We start from the raw sequence: 18,537 nt of genomic DNA, 5'->3' as shown, positions 1-18,537 counted from the left end.
CTAACCTGCCTGTGCTGTGAACGCTTTTCCTTTCCCCCTGCTGCTGTACTGTCTTTATTGTAATGTTATTACCCCTTTTTAGATGTCTCGAATAATCCAGGTATATGATGAGGAGAAACAGATTAATGCGCAGGTAAGCCGTTTCAAATAGAGCACAGATGTCCTGCCCCCCCCACACACACACACACTCAGGTTCCAGGAAATGTTTTAACCATACATGTGAAACAGAGATTTCACAAAGACTGACTTAAGACATTTAAAACATCTAGAAGCTTATGATGCCATACTGTTACTGTGAAAATGTTGCAGGGTGTCTGCAGGTCCTGAAAGTATAAAGATGTTCTATATCATATATATATATATATATATATATATATATATATATACACACACACACACACACACACACACACACACACACACGCACACGCAAAGCCATAAATGCAGTTATTATAGCTCAGGTTATAGTCCTGGTGATTTTAGCTTGGCATGATTTACTTCTTTGAGCTCTTTGCTGTAATCAGCATCGGTACACATTGCTGTTTATTCTTGGTTCATCTTGTCTTCTTAGTCTTTCCAAGCATTAAGAACTGCTAGCTATCAGATGTCAAAGTCTCTCTCCTTTTACCCATAAACCCTTTTGTTTTGGGCTCAATTACTGTAGCTGGTTTGGATTACAGTCTTATTGTTAATGAACTGCATCACGGCTCTCTCGGAAGAGGACTCACATGGCAGGTGTGAACACGCCTGTAAATTTGGTTTGAGAGCTGTTAAAATAATTGTCAGGATATCTTACTGTGCTGTTTTTGTGTTGAGAGATCAGCCCAGTCGTGCAGACCTTTATTTATTTCAAGTGTGGAATTGGTTTAATGTGTTATTCTAACTGACCATAAAAAGATGACCTTTGGTAGAGTGTTGTCCACATAGTGGCAAAATATCCTCATTAGTTGCTCAATGTTCCCCTAGACTGCTAATTAACAATACTATGTGCCTTTTTCCCCCCAACATCTTTTTATTGAATTTTTAACAATTTCTAGAATGTTTAACATATAGATCTTGTATACATTGTAAAAATCACACCTGACAACTTAAAGTCTTTCCAAATTGTAATCGCAGTAAAAGTAGAGAGTTATAAGAGAGAGTTATGGAGTTCATTTCTTTCTAAGCTCAGTTTTATGCCCTTCAGGGAGAATTTGATCTTCCCTAGTTTTAGATTTAATTCAATATCCCTGAGCCATTTAGCATGAAATGAGGTTTTAGAGTCTTTCCAGTTTAGTGAAATAGAAAAATGTATGCCTGTCTCTCCGTTCACTTGCATCGTGCATTAAAACAGCTCCCAAAATAACACTTTTAGTGCAAAACCAACATCAACAACGCAGACTATGCCAGAATCAAAAGCCATAAGTCCTGGTCCCCATTTTTGAGGAAATTAAACAGCACTGTTCTTTTTATTTTCTCTATTTGAACTGGAAAGTAGATCCGACAGGCAGCACATGCAGGAAATGTTTGCATAGGGGTCTTGCACCAGGAAAAAAACAAACTGATAGCACTGGCAAATTAATGTAATTACATTTTTTAAAAAATGGGTACGGGGACTTGTTTTTTATGTTGGCATAATCTGCTTTGTTCACATGCATTTATGCATATTACGTGTTATTTTGGGAGCTGTTTTGCTATGGAAGTGAACGGAGAGATAGAAATGAGCTACTAACAAGGATACTCCACTACCGTGTGGACTCATACAACATCCAGGCAACTACACAACCCAACACTCTGCCAAAGTTCAATTTTACTTTAAAGGTTAATGGTGTTCAGAACTTGTAGATACCCTGTTGTTGTCCTGCTGGTTTGTTGTAGGACTGTTACATTGTATGGAATAACTTAGAACCAGACATTGTAAATCCTTCCTGGAGCCACTGTAGGGGGTCAGGATATCTCTGCTCTGTACAGCAAGGTTGAGCCAGGACCAGCCCTGCCACCCAGAGTCTTAATCAGCTCTAATTTTTCTCCTCCTCGCCTCCTCCTCTTCCTCCTCCCTGCTTCAACTCATTCATTCCTCCTGCTCACCAATGCTCTTATACCTCCTTCCTCCACATCACTCTTCACCCTCTCCGTCCGTCTTCCTCCCTTCCTCCTCTGGCAGGCGGGATCAGAGATGGCCACGTCCGGAAAGGCAGTGAGCGTCTACTTTGAGGAGAAGCTGCTGGAGATGTTCCCAGGACAGAGCTTCCCCGAAACGCCTGAAACCGAGTCCGTGGACACAGAGGAGAAGGAGGAGGAGGAGCCCACCGATGACTCGGAAGACGATTTCATACAGCCGAGACGCAAGCGGTTAAAAACAGATGAGAAAGTGGTGCACATCAAGTGAGGGGGTGGGGGACACACCACAGAACAGAAGACAGGAGAAGTGAAACAGCTGTCTTCCTCATCTCCCACACTTCTCCTTTGTTCGAGGTGACAGACGTGAAGGACGAGATTCATTGTACAAACTGCTAGGTTTGTCTCATCCTTGCCTTTGAAAGATTTATTGTCAGATACATAAGAAATCTGCCTTTGTCTGGACTGAAGACAGAACAACAGAAGAGCTGCATCTCCTCAATTCACGGACACTCATGAACTTTGCTTGTACAGATTTTGAAGTAGGATTTGTTTTGCGGTAGTTAAGTTAATGACTGGTAAATTCTTTTCTATCATCCATTATTATGTTTGTAGATTTGTTGTGACATTTGCTTTATAAAACATTTGAATCGCCCATTCCCAGATCTTAATGGATTATATCTATACTTTGACATGAAACCTATCAAGTATTTGTATGACTTTGTGGAAGCATTATGTAAATAAGAGAATCTAGCCCACTGAAGGTATTCCTGTAGATGTCTGGGTGCGTCATCAATAAAACCTCTTCTTGAACTATATCAGTGCAGATGTTGTGTGGTGTTGAGTAGGGCAGGGTTTGCCAGAGAACTACAAAGAATATCAACAACAGTGTGACTATGTTACAAAGTTATGACCATTTCCTCTGTTTTGCAAATGCAAGATCAGAATTTGATAATACAGTATTCTATATTGTGACATGGTATTTCCCCTTTTGACTGTCAGGGAAAAGTCTAAATAAGCCGTTAAGATGTAAAATGTCAGTAAGTCGTACAAAAAACAAAAAAAAAACGACATTAAAATTACACTAAGCACTTTTTGTTAAATGTCTGTCAGGGATTAATAAATCTTAAAACATGAACACACAACTTTAACTTACATAGCCTGTAAAGTAGACATTTCAGTATATCAGCATGCCTGTGGCCATGCAATGATTGATTTAGATACAGGTAGTAGTCTACATATAGGTTATTCAACACAGTTGCAGCTTAATATTCGCAGAACCATTTCTTGCTTTATGCAGACTATGGTTGTGCATTGGGACCCCACAACCGCCAAAGGGCCCCAAAATCATCATCACCACATTGTGATGTATTGATGCACTGGTGATGTCTGACAGATATTTTAAGAACTGTTATGGTAATGAAAGGAAACGGCAAAAAAAAAAGAAAAAAAAAATCCCTGTTTCAGAGTGTGTGAGAAGGTGCTGCTCAATTGGGATTTATAGGTGAAGTTTTGTAGGGTGAGGATGTCCTGATTTCCTTTCCCCCAAGAAATACAGAAAATAGAAATATTTCCAAAATAAAAGTCTGACTTTATTGTGTACTGACTCATGTCCTCACAGTAGACACAGCCTGGACTACACCAGCAGGCAGTCTGGCTTTCCACGGTCCTGCCACTGCGAGCTAGCGCTATCTTCAAAAATCATTTGCATTTCTACTGTCGTGCCATTAGCCCTGCAGTCTTGCTCTATAACCCCTCCATCACATGCTGCCTCTGTATAAAGTCTGCACACCCGGCATCAACTGACTACTGCAGAATGGAAGGGTTATTTTTCCTCTGATCACCACTTTGTGTGTTGTGTGTTTTACCTGCCTTGTACCAAGGCGTCCGTTTTTTCAGTTTTTGGCAGGCCTGTCCCGTTGTGCATTGGATCCCCACTGCCGCCAGCCCCTCTCACTATGTGTCACATAACGTCTTCATTTCAGCAAAAACCATCAATTTGACACTGGACATTCTCCTCTGCCCAGATAGTGAGCACAGCCCTTATGTCCCTGTTTGACCAGGACTGCTGCTTGCTCTCCATTTTTCTTTTCACCATTATTTTTCTGCTACAAAAGCGAGCTGCTGCACTGATATCTGTACTTATCAGCTGCACCCGTCTCCCTGCCACAAGCCAGGTAAGCCCTTAACTCCACCTCAGACCTTGGTTAGTCCTGTCTGGCTCATGGGTATTTGGTTGGCTAATAGCACGTGGAAACTGGCCCTGACAGCCCGACCAAGGCGCGGTCAAAGACTGGAAGTGACAATGGAAATGCAGCTGGCCTTGGCACACACTAGCATGCCAACGTTTGGCGCCACAGTGGAAAGCCAGCTAATGTGGGTTAATTCCCCTTGAGTACAGAAACTGGAAAAAAAATCCTCTTTTCCCTTTTACAAGGACTGGGTTATGTTTGAGGCAGAGAGCAGAGATACAAGTAAACAGTGAGCGCATTTACGTGCACACCATATTCCTGTATTATTCGGAATATCCGCAATATTCCGGTTGCGCACGAGTCATGTAAACACACACCGAACCAGATTAAGGTCATATTCCAGTTGGAGAAAATTCCGAATAAGACCCCTGGCATGTGCCTGTTCCAACCGGAATATTCTGCCATGTAAACACCTTAATTGGAAAATGCCCTGAACTGGAATATTCAGTTACGTCTGTGCATGCCCGATTCACAAGGAATCCTGGGGCGTCTTTGTTGCTATGGTTACTGCAAGCGGGGAGAACGACATGGCGAAAAGCAGCAAGAGCCAGGAGACTGCAGACTGCCTTCAGCTGATCAAAGACTTAAATATCATGGAGGATATCAATGGGAGAAAACACAGAAATAGCTACAGCTTCTTCTTCTTCTTCTGTGTTTCCGGCAGACCAGACGCCTATAGGCTTATTGCTGCCCCCCGCGGCTGAGTGTCACATTATGCAATAGAGTGGAATACGCCACGGGAATATGCCAAGTAACATGTAAACGGAATATTCCAGTTGCCACAGCGCATATAAACACATTATTTGGAAAATTACCTTAACCAGAATATTGACCCGAATCGGAATATGGTGTGCATATAAATGTAGTCAGTATGGAATATGACACAGATTTGGTGTGTATTTGAAGGGCGGGGGGCAACATTTTGCATAGGGGCCCCATAAAGCTAGAAACGGCCCTGAATGTGCGCATTATCTGTGACAACTTAACGCTAAATTTACATGTTATACAGTAGCTCTACATCAATGTATTTATCAGAATCATAGCCCATATTCTCCCATCCATGCATAACTACAGCATTATGCTCTTGCACGACATTCTGTGCAAATATTAACTACTGTGCTATGTTTTTGTTGGTGCACTCTTATGTTGGCAGGCATTTTTAGGCATTACAGTTAATTATATGCTTGATAAGCATTTCTAGTCTAGTTTATTCCGCAGCTGCAGCACAACCTACCTCTGTAGGCCTACCACTTAATTTTTCAACAACAACAACAGAAAAAGAAAGATCTTTTTACAGGGTCCATTTGATCCTTAACTCCGGCCACAGGCGCCTGAACGAGTGTCAGCTTGTACATGCGACCTCAGCGATCGGAAGTGAGTTTTATGAGAAGTGCGCGACGGGAGCAGTCATTACAGGGCACGCGACAGCAGAGCCGCACGCCCTGACCTCAGCAGGAAGGCTGCTGAGTCGTCAGAGCGTCAGACTGTCAGCTGACACACCTCACATCTGGCCAGCCGCTGTGCCATGAGGACACATCTCCATTTCATCTCACTCCAAGTCTGAGCGCGGGGTTACAAGGTCAGCGTCTTCCTCCTCCACAGGTAGGGGATTTATATTTTCCTTAACCAAATGTCCTTATGTCTCTGCACCTCACATGTTTGAACTCACCTGAGTCAGCTGACACCTCCTGTCTCTCATATGGCCAGCATATCAATCGGCCATTCCTGTGTTTCTGGCTGATAGGCTGAAGTGCAGGTATTTTTGAGCGCAACATTTATCGCATAGCTGACATCCACTATAGGAATTTGGCAGACATCTAATTTACCAGAATGCGCTGTTGCCTGTTTTAACTTTAAATTTTCTATTTAATAGAATATTATATTAATCAAATGGGGATCTTTGGTTCTAGCAATTAAAACCTCCAGGTAATGATTAAAATAAAATTGTCACCCTAGTTTATGTCAGGTAATCTATGTGCCTTGTTGACTGCAGAAAACAACCTCCCCCAAGACACTGAAAACATGTTAATTTTATGTTTACTCACTTGTCCCCACTTAAATTAGGGTAGCTCATTAAAAATGAAGAAAAAAACGTCGTTAATCACGGATTTAGAGACGTTAAACTCTCAATGGGGTCAAATTGATTTCAAAGATAATATAAGGGTGAATAAAAGCCCAGCTTTTATAGGTGATCCACTGTTCGAAACCACCTTAATGATACCTTGTTGGACGTGATTGTATAACAAATAGGGCAATCAATTATGGAAATGTTAGTAAGTGATCGATTACTGTGTTTATTGAAGACCGAATTGATGATTGGCTCCCAACGACTTACTGAAAGGTCACAAGTCATCGTGTGCCAGGTGTTTTTGTTTACTAATAATCAAAATGACTTTTTTCTTTTTTTTTTTAATGGACCGTGGTAGGCTATGTTCGTCTCTCACTCGCATTGCTCGCGGGTAGAGGGAGTTTCTATTTTGCCCTTAAACTTGAACGTGGCGGAACTGAACGTGATTAGTGATTAGTGACGCGGCTTTCGCGGCTTAATACTAAAATGCAGAGCTCTTAGAAAAAATGTCGGGCCTCTTATCGATGGAAATGGCTCAAGACTAATGAGTGAATTCCCACGGGGAGCGTGTCGGCCGTTTTAACAGGGCTTGTTGATATGTGATGAGAACATGTGAAATGTGTGAGCGCGTGGACACGAGAGGCATTGCTCGCGCTACCTAATTGCAGAAAACACGGCAATGTTAACTTTTACAGCAGACCATTACGTATCATTTTGCGGAACTGAGAGTGGGAAACTGAAACTTATTATAACAAATGACGGCGTCACCGCTGCTTTTCAAACTGCTGGTAGAAGTGCCGTTAAGCTGAACGCTAGCCTACATTTTGACTGTTGGCTTGTTTTGAGTGCTCACGAGCGTGCAACATAATCCGCCGGTCAGCTGCTTTACTGAAGCCCCGCCCCGTGCTCGTGACGACACAGCCCGTGGTCAAATCAGCGCGCTCGAGAGGAGATTGTTTACAGGCTGCTTCCGTGTTGTCTCTCCAGCGATGCCAGACGTCTGAAAGGTTTTGTTCAGCCAGCAAGAGCCAGCGGGAAAAGGCAAGAACACTTTTAATGCTTTTCACCATTTCTCATGTGATCCACCAGGTCGTTTAGTGGACGTTTTCGACGGATAGGTTTAGCCATAGGCTGTCTTACTGTCATTGAAACCGCAACCAAATGTCGCCCGTTTCTGTTTTGTCTTCATTAGTCGATTAACCTTTGATCCTGTTTACAGCAGTGCTAAATTAACTGGGTAATTGTGTCATTTCAGCATTTGTGAGCCAGATGTGATATTTCCATCGCTGTCTTAAGTTACATGGTTGATTTTAACTGGGCGATGAAGCAGTGAGAAGGTCGGCACTACGTGGCACTAATATGTTTACAGCTGTTGACATAATACATTCGTTTTGTTGCCCCTGCCGTTTTACCATATGAATAATGCTTGTATATAGGGCAGATCAGCCAAGGTGGCAGTATAATGAAAGCTCAAAGGCAGACTATGCAGTTTCGACTTTCACTTGTTTACTAATGTCAAGGATCAGGCTGAGGAAGGATAGGACCCCTCGGGTTCATGCCAGGACTAAAAATTGTTAAAATGAATGTCACATGCCCATCTTGAATCTAAACTGATGAGGGAGGATCCATCATTGGCGTGACCCCTAACTCGCTAGAAGTCTTCATGGAGCAAAGTATGGGTAGGAACCTCAAGAATGTGATGCAAGATGAGGATCATCCCGTGTACTCAATGGTGGAAAGAGTACTACAAATTTCTGCTCAAAGTACTCAGAAGTACTGTTACATTGCTGATATTTTACCTAAGTAGAAGTACTGCAGTAAAAATCTACTCAAGTAAAAGTAAAAAGTGTCTCATTTAAAATGAGTTAAAGTGACTGAGCTCCTTTTTCCAAACAGTAACTGTGTTAGCTGTGATCTTTTCCATGCAGTTACAAATGGAGGAGAGAACACACTGCAAACTAGATGCCTTTAAAGCAGTATGCTAAACTGAAGTGAGGACCCTGTAGACTCACCTGGCAAATGTGAAATAAGCACATCATGTGATCGTTGGGTCTACATGGTTCTCATCGTCAGGCCAACTCACTGATATTTTCCCCCTTTCGCCACCCCTATTCTACATTTTTACCAGCTGAGTCTGAACGGTCCTCACTTCCATCGACCATCTGCAGTTTTTCATGGTGCAGCTTTGACGGTGAAATATGAAAATGACAAAAATGCAGAACCAACAAAGTAGACGCAGGTTCCTCTTCTCATCTTTGCTGACTGAGCATTTTAAAGGTTCCACAATCTGTCACTGATCATTTGTTCTCTGTAATGGATATGATTTAAATTGTAGTACAACACTCAAGCAAAAATGTACCGAAATAAAAATGACTAACTTTAAAAATTCTCAAAAGTACAAGTGCACAAAACAAAAGGCCATGAATATGTTGATGTAGATCACTAGTACAGTCACACTGATGTTAACACTGTTTATTATGTTTACACTCTTTGTGTGCTCTCAGCTTGTTTTGTACTGTCTTGTGATGTGTATGTTTCTTGTGTTATTGTGCTATCTGTAGTCTGTCCTACATGTATGGTGGCACTCACTTTCACTCCTGGGGGATTAAGAAAGTATTTCATAACGTATTGTATCTAATGTTTCCATGTCAAATGTACACAAAAACATAAACAATGGAGTGAAATGCTCTTATATTTTGGGTTATGATGGGGTAAAAGAGTTGTCCTGAACTGGCACCACTCAACACAGAGTTGAGTGGTGTTCATCATTCTTTACCACATCATAACACGGTGGGATGCCCTCCCCTTTGAAACTGCATAGTCTGCCTTTAAGACTTGGGTTTACTCGTTGGGATATTGACAGAGGCTTTTCTCTTCAAGCTGAACATGACGTCAGAGGGAGTTCTCACTCGGGGGGGCTTTGGATCGATCGGCGGAGGAAACTTCACTTCTCTCTGCCCCAATGGGTCAGAGTGGGTTTGGGACGGCCTTGGTGAATGCGCCCAGGATGCCAGGGATATGGCCAGTGTCTACCTCGGCCTGCTGTCCATTGTCTGCTTCATGGTGTCTTCAATGCCGTAAGTGTTTCTGGCTGTATCTCATTCTCTCATTGGCACGTCTTCACACCTCAGATCTTCAGTTGTGTTCTATCTCTGTTCACAGGCAGTACTACAGCTCTTGCAAAACAGGGAACATGGACAGTGCTCTCTCTATTTGGTTTTTGTTGCTTTGGCTGGGAGGCGACAGCTGCAATCTGGTGGGCTCCTTCTTAGCAGACCAGCTTCCACTTCAGGTGACTGGCGGTTAAATACTCAAAATGTTTGAGTCAGTTGTCGGGTAGTAACCTTGGTGAGGCAACAGATGAACCGACAAAGACAGCATGACCTACGTAAATGATTTTTAACGGACAGTTCCCAAATGGTTTTTGTTTCTGTTATTTCTCACCATCATTTCTTTCTCTCTCCCTCATCCAGACGTACACAGCGGTTTATTATGTCCTGGCTGATCTGCTGATGTTAGCCATGTACTTTTACTACATGACAAAGAACAAACTTCGTGGAAGTGAGTGCTTTTTCTCCAAGAATCTTTTTTTTTTTCCCCGGAACACTCAGTTAATGTTTCAAATGTCTTTGGCCAGTGATGTGGGACTCATGCCTTACATATATTGACAAACTGATCAAAACAAGGGGGTAGGTTGGGGGAAGAAGTGTCTTATTTGGTATGTGAGACATGCGCATCTTAGTAAACAGAAACAGAAGTGAAACGGGCATCAGCGTTGTCCAACTCTGTACCTTGGACAGCATAGGTAATTAAATGATTCAGCACTGGTCGTTATCATGTAAAAGTCAGGTGTGCATTTTATCCCCAGTCAGCCATACAATCGCAAAATAGTTCAACAATCTCCACGGCGCTGCTGTTTATCTAAAAGATCAATTTTATGTGACATAGCTGCACATAGTGAGCAAGCTTCTTAGATCAGTGCGGAGGAACAATGATCCAAGACCCGTCCAGACAGTGGAGAGAGATAATCCCTGAACCCTGGAATGATGTCATTACGTGCCTGCCGTGGCTGCGGTATTTGTTCCCTCACTGATGACCTCTCACACACTTTGGTCTGTCTGGAGGAATGTGCTGAGACTCAGTATTGATGGTGAACCCAACTGTCCCCTTTTCCTGCTCTCCTCTGCAGACAGGACGCTTTTAAATGTGGTGGGCGTGGCCTGTGTCCTGGGCCCCACCACCATCCTCACTGCCAGCCTCACCTCCATCGATGGACTGGGAGCCCAGCAGGAGGCACTACACTCTGAGTTCAAAGGTCGCGCCTTGCTCTCAACTACTATTCAGGTGAGATGTGCTTAGTCAGCCAGTCAGTGAACCAGCCCAGTTAAAATCCCCATGGAATGACCTCACATGACTTCTACTAACTGTAAAACACAGTATCACAGTAAAAGTGACATCATCCAGCACTAGTGGGTGAAAATTAAAATTTTAACCAAGGAATCTTCACAAATCTTTAAACATCCCCTCTCATCCACCTATCCCTTCAATAAAATTGTCTTTCTCTTCATATTAAAGCAAACAAATAAATTAATAAATTAATTAAAATAAAATACAAATAAAAAAAATAAATAAATAAAATAAAATAAAATAAAATAAAATAAAATAAAATAAAATAGTGTTTCTCCCCCAAACTGATACAAACATCCTGTTACTACATCAAAACGAGAAAGTAAAAGTCCATTTCATGGTGTCTTTAACGGAGTGTGCCAGTGATTCTTAATGTTTGTCCCACTGACTATTACATTATATTTTACATTGCAGCAAACCATTCTGCAAATCATTTTTCTACTAAAGATTTCATTTATAGTGTTTATATTGCTTTCTGCTATTTATCATCTGTTTATACTGTATATTTCTTCTCAATTTGCACATTGACCTACATCTGTGCACATTGTATACACCTATGCACACGGTATTTTGTGCATTTTTTGCACATTGTTGTACTTAGATCTCCAGTGTCATCTCTTATTCTTTATTTTTTATTTATTTAATCTTGTAATCTGTGGATACTGCTTAAAACTGGGAATTTCCTTCGGGTTGAATAAAGTATCTATCTATCTATCTAAAGAGACATAAAAAGACATTCCAGTCATTCCAGTCATTCCCGTCCACTCTAAGACATCAGGTAAATATTGGCATTTTAATAAGAGGACAGTACATTGTAACGTACTGAAAACATTTACTGGGGGACAATTTTTGGCGTGTACACAGAAGAAATAAAATCACCAGATGAATACAATTGAGACATGACTGCTAGATGTATCCTTATCATCAGTATTCGTATTGTTGTTGTTATCTGTCCTTAACTGGAGGGTCAGGGTATTTCATCAGCAGCACGAATGAAATCTGTGCTCAGGTGAAAAAGTCCAGTTTGAGTTAACGTTGACTGTTACTTGAGGCCGAAGCAGTTCCATGAACACAATGTCGCTGTGTCTTGTCAACGTCAACTCAAACCAGGCTCGAACACTCTGGCATTGTGTGTGTGTGTGTGCACAGAATACATAAGCAGAGCAGTCGAAAGTTGAAAAGGAGATACTATGTCTCAAGAAGAAGTGAAATCTAGTGTGGTAGGTCGACGTTACTGTTTCAGAGGGAAATCTGTTAAGCCCAGTATGAGTGTGGTCTAAGGACAGAAGCCAATAGAGAGAGGGGTTTTATGTAGCCTATAACTCATTCACATTACAAACAATAAGAAAATAAATACATGTCCAGCAGGGGGCTCTTTCAGTGCACAAATGAGGTGGCACCCTGTTTGATTTAGCGTCACCACCCCTCTAAAATTAGACCCACTCACACTGATAAATTAAAGTAAAGTAAATTTGAGTAGAGATAAAACCAAGACTGTATGCTGAGAAAATATTTAGAAAAGGCCATGGTAAATTCAGAATGAAATGTGAGCTTATAATTTGCATTTCAAATATTGTGAAGCATGCTTACTTCCTGTGAGACATGACATAAAGAAGTGTCACACAGATCTGAAGGATGAAATAGAGACAGAATTGAATTCTTGATGTCAGAAAATTTCAGATACACCCATATAATTTTTCAAACAGTGACACAGGAGGACACTTACATGTAAAATGAAAGACTTCGAGTCCTGCTGTCTTTAATATTGGAATAAAACTGAACACCAGGAAACAACATGACTTGTCTCTGCTTGAGAGATTTTTGTAAGAAACGACTGCCTGCCAAGCCCACAGCACTCGACATTAGACAGTGAGCTACAGTGAAAGCTGACGTTAGTTAGCGATAGCATCTGCTCAGCACCGTCACTGAGCAGTGAGCAGCTGAAACAGTAACGTTTGGAGAATCAGTGACGTTCTCTCCAGCACAGAGTGAAAGGCCATCAGTCTGTGCTGGGCACACACACATTGGAACAGAACACATTTCTAAAAAAGTTTTACTGTCTATTGTGTGGACCTGAACATTAGTGGATGTCTTTTATTGCTGAAAATGTGACCACGAAGGTTCTAAGTGCACTTAAGTTAACTTGCAGTGGACTTTTGTCAGGTAACTGCTTCCCTCTTCCCAGTGTTGCATCACCGGTCTGTCCACAGTAGCTCTACACACACAAACACACACATCTTCTTAGACATAACCCAGTTGATGAGAGGACTGGAGCTTAGTGACATCCGATATTGAAATTGAGGTAAACAAACTAGGGAGAGTGAGGCAGCAGGTTCCACAATAAAGGTGTTTATCGTCACAAGAACTTTTCCCTCAGTGACAGCAAGTGGTGCTCTTTATTAATTATATAAAGAAATGCATAACAAAGACATTAGTTTCAGATACATCCTTAAAACTATTCTTAACTGACAAGCAAAAGATCTCAGCTGCTCAGAACGAAATATCTAGGCAAAGACAATACTGCAGTTACATTGCATTTTCAAACTCAAGCAATGGGGAAAACTCTGATGTACTTTACAGGCATAAGGGGACAGATCTTGTGGTTGGCAGAGCAAACAGAGCAGTTATTTCCTCTGTTACTTATAGGGGCACTGCTCCATGCAGGATGAGTTCAGCTGTGTGCAGTTAACTCTGGATTGAAGGAGGGTACTGAGTGCTCCTCCCACAGCTCAACAATGTCATGAGAGACATGAAAGACTTCAAAACATCTTAAAATACTTCTAAAATGATTGCAGTGCCGCTTCCATCCAAAAACCACAGAACTTTTAATTTGCTGAGTAAAGCAAATGAGACACCACATCACTCTGTCCATTTTCAAGTCATCAAAACCCAACAGTGCTGCTGCTTTTAGGAAAACTAATGTGGACGACTTTATCACGGTGATGGAGTACTGATGTAAAGAAAGTTTGAAGGCTCTCAAAGTTTCATTTTCATATCGTTGTGGAATGAATGGCAACCAGTGGCTGGATAAAAGTGCGGAAAGAGGATATTAGAGTTCAAAATTATGACTGCTTGCTTTAAGAAAAGACTAGCAGAAATGTGAGGTTTATACATTTTGTAGCTATTACGCTGAACATGCAAAACTACTAGTGTGGTTCTTTATCCTGGATTTAATCGTTGGTGTAACTCTGTGTCAACCTTTCTACCGCTCCAGGCTTTCACCACCAAGGAGATCATCGGCTTCTCCATCGGCTCAGTGTCGTCGGTGCTCTACCTCTTCTCCAGGCTCCCCCAGATGTACACTAATGTGAGTAGGAGCGCATACTGTGTCCAAACACTGCTTACCACATGCACAGTGCTAACAGTAAGCAGTCTGAGCTGCATATCTGAGTGCACAGCAGGACTTGGCCAGTATGAGTGTTTGAAGGCTGGTAATTGATATTGTTACGTTGAAGCTGTCAGTAGTTTGAGCTGATAAACATTATCTTTGGATTTGACCATTTTCTTTCTCAAAATTACAAGTATTCATTGTGTTTCCTCTGAGGATTTTATTCCTGTCAGACCGGGAAAGCTGCCCTTCAGGGGCTTCCAGGGGCCCCTCAGCAAAATGAGGAATAGTATGATTTCATTATAATTAGTTTGTTAGAAATTGTTACAGTTCAGCAAAAACTTTGATGATTCTAACATTATACTTTAATCTCAACACTTGGAATCCTTTTATATGAGGTACTTCACAGAAACCAAAAACATCTTTTCGAATCAAGGAGCCTAGGGCAGAATCACTTCAAATAGGTATTTGTGGCTTAATGTAGGTCGACTTCAGAAGTCAGGAAGATGAAGAAGTTTGGAAACCCCTGATTTAAACCACCCAGGGATGCTAAAACTCTTCACTGAAGCCCAAGATAATACAACTGCTGCTCCCACTAATAACAATGATGAAGAAAACAAGAAAACAAATGTCTTGCTCTCCCTCCACCGTCCCCGCCCTCCCTGCAGTACAAGAGGAAGTCGACCGAGGGAGTGTCATACTTCCTGTTCGCCCTGGTCATCCTGGGTAACACTACGTACGGTCTGAGCGTGCTGCTGAAGAACCCAGACCCGGGCCAGGGCGAGAGCAGCTACATCATCCATCACCTGCCCTGGCTCATTGGCAGCCTGGGCACACTCACCCTCGACCTCATAGTATCCTTTCAAAAAGTGAAAATGAAAAAACCATTACTGGTAGGACTAGAGTCACCTTGGAGTATTTTTGCAAATGTGTGAACAAATTATTAAATATTTAATTTTAACCTTGGCAGAGTGGCAACTAATTAGGATACTTCACCACCGTGTGGACTCATATCACACCCAGAGAACAAGAGAACCCAACACTCTATCAAAGTGCAATTTTGATTTAGGGAAGGGCAACCCACCCAGCTTTGGTCAGAAAAATAAATGTACATAATATGATAGAACAGTTACCTTAATCAGCAGTGTGTGCTGATTAGATTCAAATGAAATTGCAGTTGTACAGTCTGCAGCAGCCTTTAGCGCCCTCCCCCAAGACAGAAAAACAGATCAATTCTTAACTCTTCATGGTTAATTGTGCGTTAATCTGATTGCCGTGTGTTCAGAGGTTTCTTTAGATTTCCTTGACACCCCCTTTCAGATCAGCATCCAGTTCTTAATATACCGCGGTGGTCGGCTGGAGGAGGACAGCCACAGTGACGAGACCGCCGCTCTGTTGGGCAACTAGACCAGCAAACCAGGGGTCTGCTGGCTGTTCTTGGAACAGACACTCAGCCCAATGAGCCCTGACAATCTAATACCCAGCATGTAATTATGGCCGGGCAGAAACACAGGAAAAACAGCTTTTACTTTACTTTTACAGTTCTATTTATTCTACTCCTTGTTTTATGTATACAATCTGTATTTTTAGTTACTACAAGTACTGAGGCAAGCGGTTCATTGCATGACATTATGGTGCTGTCATATTGTTGTTAATTGCTCTTAATTTTCTAGTTTTAAAGGGAAGGTTCAGGTGTCAGAAACGGATGGGAAGGTGCTCCTCGACCTGATGTCATGTGGTTTTAAGACTGACTTGCTGCTGGCAGGAGCAGCCAGACTGCACCGTGGTTTTAAATTTGCCAAACACTTTAAGTCTTTAAGTTGCTATGTACTGAAATGCGGACAGTTATGATGCCACTGCACGACGGCCTGCATGAGAAGTGAGAAAGAGCAACTTGTCTCCAGTGTTTCAGAATAGCATATGTATAACTTGAATCTGTGTTTTGGGTCCAGAGACGGGAACGCAGCGACGTGTCTGGTCTCAAATGTAAAAATGTAAAACGTTCATGTGTTAATGTACGTAGTGGTGTTGTGTTTTTAATTGAACAGTTAATACCAGCTGCCTTAATCCAAACAAACTGAGTATTTTTATGCATTTTAGATATTTTTTCGTTTTCATTGAGATGAGTCCATTGGATTTTCCTGTTTGTTTGAAGTACAGATACTTGACCTGTTATGTTTGGACGGTGTTAAAAGTCACATTGTTCACTTGTGTATCTCCTTTCACCTTTCTTTGTTTCCTAACTGCATGTTCTGTGAGGCAAACTACGTCTGGGGTCACAGTGTGAGCCCCGTTTCATCCTCACTCTTCTTTTTTTTTGTGCACATTTTATCACAAGTCTATTTTGTACAAGTAGAAATATTAAATGTATTCAGTGGGTCAGTTGTTTTGCAGTGAGAACATTAAATGGGTAAATTACAGTCATTTTTTCTGGTCTTTTCATTCTGGATTAAGGCTGAACAATATGGTAAAAAAGAGTGAGACTGCAATAATTTTTTTTTTCCTTACATCTGGAAAGTTTGTAGGCCTGGACGTCTCTGCAGCACCACAACACTAACTCACTTTATAAAGCTATTTTGCCACATATTTCACCTCTATCAAACAATTGCATCTCCTGTGATTTGGAGATTGCACTTGGGCATAATAATATTTCTATCCATGGTTCAGCCCCACTCTGGCTAATGAAGCCATTTCATGGATGTCATGAAAATGACCTGACCACAGCTTTGGACTTCCTGGTTTCCCCTCCCCTGTTCCAAGCCCCAGGTACCTACCTACATCCCTGAGCTTTGATTGGTTCAAATCACGTCTATGCATTTTATCACTGTGCAGGGCTCCTACCCTGGAAAAGTATGGAATATGACTTTGATTATTTCCAGGTATGCACAAGTATGGAAAAAGGAGAGTGTTTGGAAAAACATATCCAGACTTTTGCTTGTATTTACAGTTTTCTAAAAAGCAGTGTTGTAAAAGCATAACTCAACTTAGAATAATAAGTGAATTATGCAAGGAGCATATTTTTATTTTGCTCACATTTGGAGCACACAGTTGACTATGTTTTCCATGGAGTGTCCATGTCATGGAGTGTTTTGTGCTCAGCCCGTCAGCGCGAGGCTGAGGAGTGATGAAGCATCTGTACCTGTGTGAACCTCTTCAGTGCCGAGGGTGAGCTGAGCTGTTCACCCTGGGCGCTGAGTCAGTTGAACGGCTGGCCTCGGCACAGACACAGACTGTAACAGGCAGAGTGTTAACGCGCCTGCACATCAGTCATCTTGAGATGTTATACAGAGTCTGACAGAATCTGATAAAATGTCTGGTATTTTGAACTGGAAGATGTGTTTATGATAAAATATAATTATTGAACTATTCCTCCTGAGGTGAAAAAGGGCCTCTTAGCTCAGGGGCTTTCATGCCCTGGGGCCCTACGTTGACTTTGAATAAGCTGCGGACGCCCGTTTGAAGTGATTCTGCCTTGTATCAAGAAATGTTTTACTTTGTATTCAGTTTTCTCATTTTTGTAAAATTTTACTAATACTTTGGTAAATTTCTGGTCATTTTTGTATCACTTTCTACCACCTAACTAACAAAGGCTGCATTCATACGCCTTTCAGCAGCATTTAAACATAAGAAATCTGATCCAGTATCACCGATTTGGCCTTTAAATATATCATTTTGATCATTATAAATATAGTTTTCTTGTAAAGTATTGTTTTGCTAATTTTCAATTTTTTGCTTATTTGTTCTTTTTCATTTCATTTTCCTTTTTCTCTTATTTTCTTTTTTCTTTTCAAAACATTTTTTGCTAGTTTGTATATGTATAATTAGTATATTTATAATATATTTTGTATATTTTTAATTTGTATACTTCCCTGTTTTTTTTTTGTTTTTTTTTTTTAAGAAATCAGATGAATTTGCTCAGGTTTCAAGGGGTTAAATTGTTTAACAAAATCATGGTGAGATTAAATGCGATTAAACCAGAAAGAAGAAAATGTAAAGAATGAGCCCTCACACATTGTCTGCATTCTAACAGTTTATAGAAGTAATTTACAGAGAAATGAAAGTGTGTCGCTGCGGACCCCACAGGAGGCCCCTTAAGGAGCCCACTTCGAAAACCCCTGTCTCATGCCTGTGGGATCTGTCCCCTGCAGCGCATGTCAGTCCTAGTCTTGGCCTTGAAGTTGAACTTTGACCCCCCTGCCCTTGATGACCTCATCACCCACGGTCCGGGCTTGACCCGAGCCTGGGAGGCCTTGACAGCCATGTTGTTTTTCTTCATTAGTGTGTCCACTGTTTGCACTGGCCTTGGGAAGCCCTCCCTCCCTTATAACACACACGCTTGCCTTCACTTTTAGACGTATGCACACACACACACACACACGAGACTT

General features: G+C 41.5%; 2 protein-coding genes across 5 annotated transcripts in view; both read left to right on the top strand.

The window, feature by feature from the left end:
- trim33 (tripartite motif containing 33) overlaps window positions 1–2,918 on the top strand; it is a 39,542-nt gene extending 36,624 nt beyond the window's left edge. For 2 of the 3 annotated variants that reach the window (XM_030055147.1, XM_030055146.1), the window contains exons 19-20: window positions 83–133; window positions 2,144–2,918. In XM_030055147.1, coding sequence (XP_029911007.1) covers window positions 83–133; window positions 2,144–2,368 — 276 coding nt within the window. In that variant the 3' untranslated portion in view covers window positions 2,369–2,918. The remainder of the gene's footprint in view (window positions 1–82; window positions 134–2,143) is intronic. The other variant, XM_030055148.1, reaches the window with a different exon arrangement.
- A 2,969-nt stretch (window positions 2,919–5,887) lies between these two features.
- On the top strand, window positions 5,888–16,572 carry slc66a1 (solute carrier family 66 member 1). 2 transcript variants are annotated; one of them, XM_030056634.1, is made up of 8 exons: window positions 5,888–5,951; window positions 9,298–9,494; window positions 9,580–9,709; window positions 9,891–9,978; window positions 10,607–10,761; window positions 14,039–14,131; window positions 14,821–15,006; window positions 15,473–16,572. In XM_030056634.1, the coding sequence occupies exons 2-8, from the start codon at window positions 9,304–9,306 to the stop codon at window positions 15,557–15,559; spliced, it is 930 nt and encodes a 309-aa protein (XP_029912494.1). In that variant the 5' UTR covers window positions 5,888–5,951; window positions 9,298–9,303; the 3' UTR covers window positions 15,560–16,572. The 2 variants fall into 2 exon arrangements, with proteins under 2 accessions (XP_029912494.1, XP_029912493.1); XM_030056633.1 differs by lacking the exon at window positions 5,888–5,951 and adding an exon at window positions 6,784–7,458.
- The last annotated feature ends 1,965 nt before the right edge of the window (window positions 16,573–18,537 follow it).

Source organism: Myripristis murdjan, chromosome 7, assembly GCF_902150065.1.
Source record: "Myripristis murdjan chromosome 7, fMyrMur1.1, whole genome shotgun sequence".
In the NCBI taxonomy this organism is placed as follows: Eukaryota; Metazoa; Chordata; class Actinopteri; order Holocentriformes; family Holocentridae; genus Myripristis; species Myripristis murdjan.
The sequence above is the reverse complement of the archived record's forward strand: the minus strand, read 5'-3'. Positions and strand labels throughout refer to the sequence as shown.

Coding starts and splice junctions, on each gene's coding strand:
- slc66a1 (XM_030056634.1), top strand. CDS start 9,304: ATGACGTCAGAGGGAGTTCTCACTCGGGGGGGCTTTGGATCGATCGGC. Junction 10,762..14,038: donor TGCTCTCAACTACTATTCAG/GTGAGATGTGCT, acceptor CTACCGCTCCAG/GCTTTCACCACCAAGGAGAT. Junction 15,007..15,472: donor CACTCACCCTCGACCTCATA/GTATCCTTTCAA, acceptor ACCCCCTTTCAG/ATCAGCATCCAGTTCTTAAT.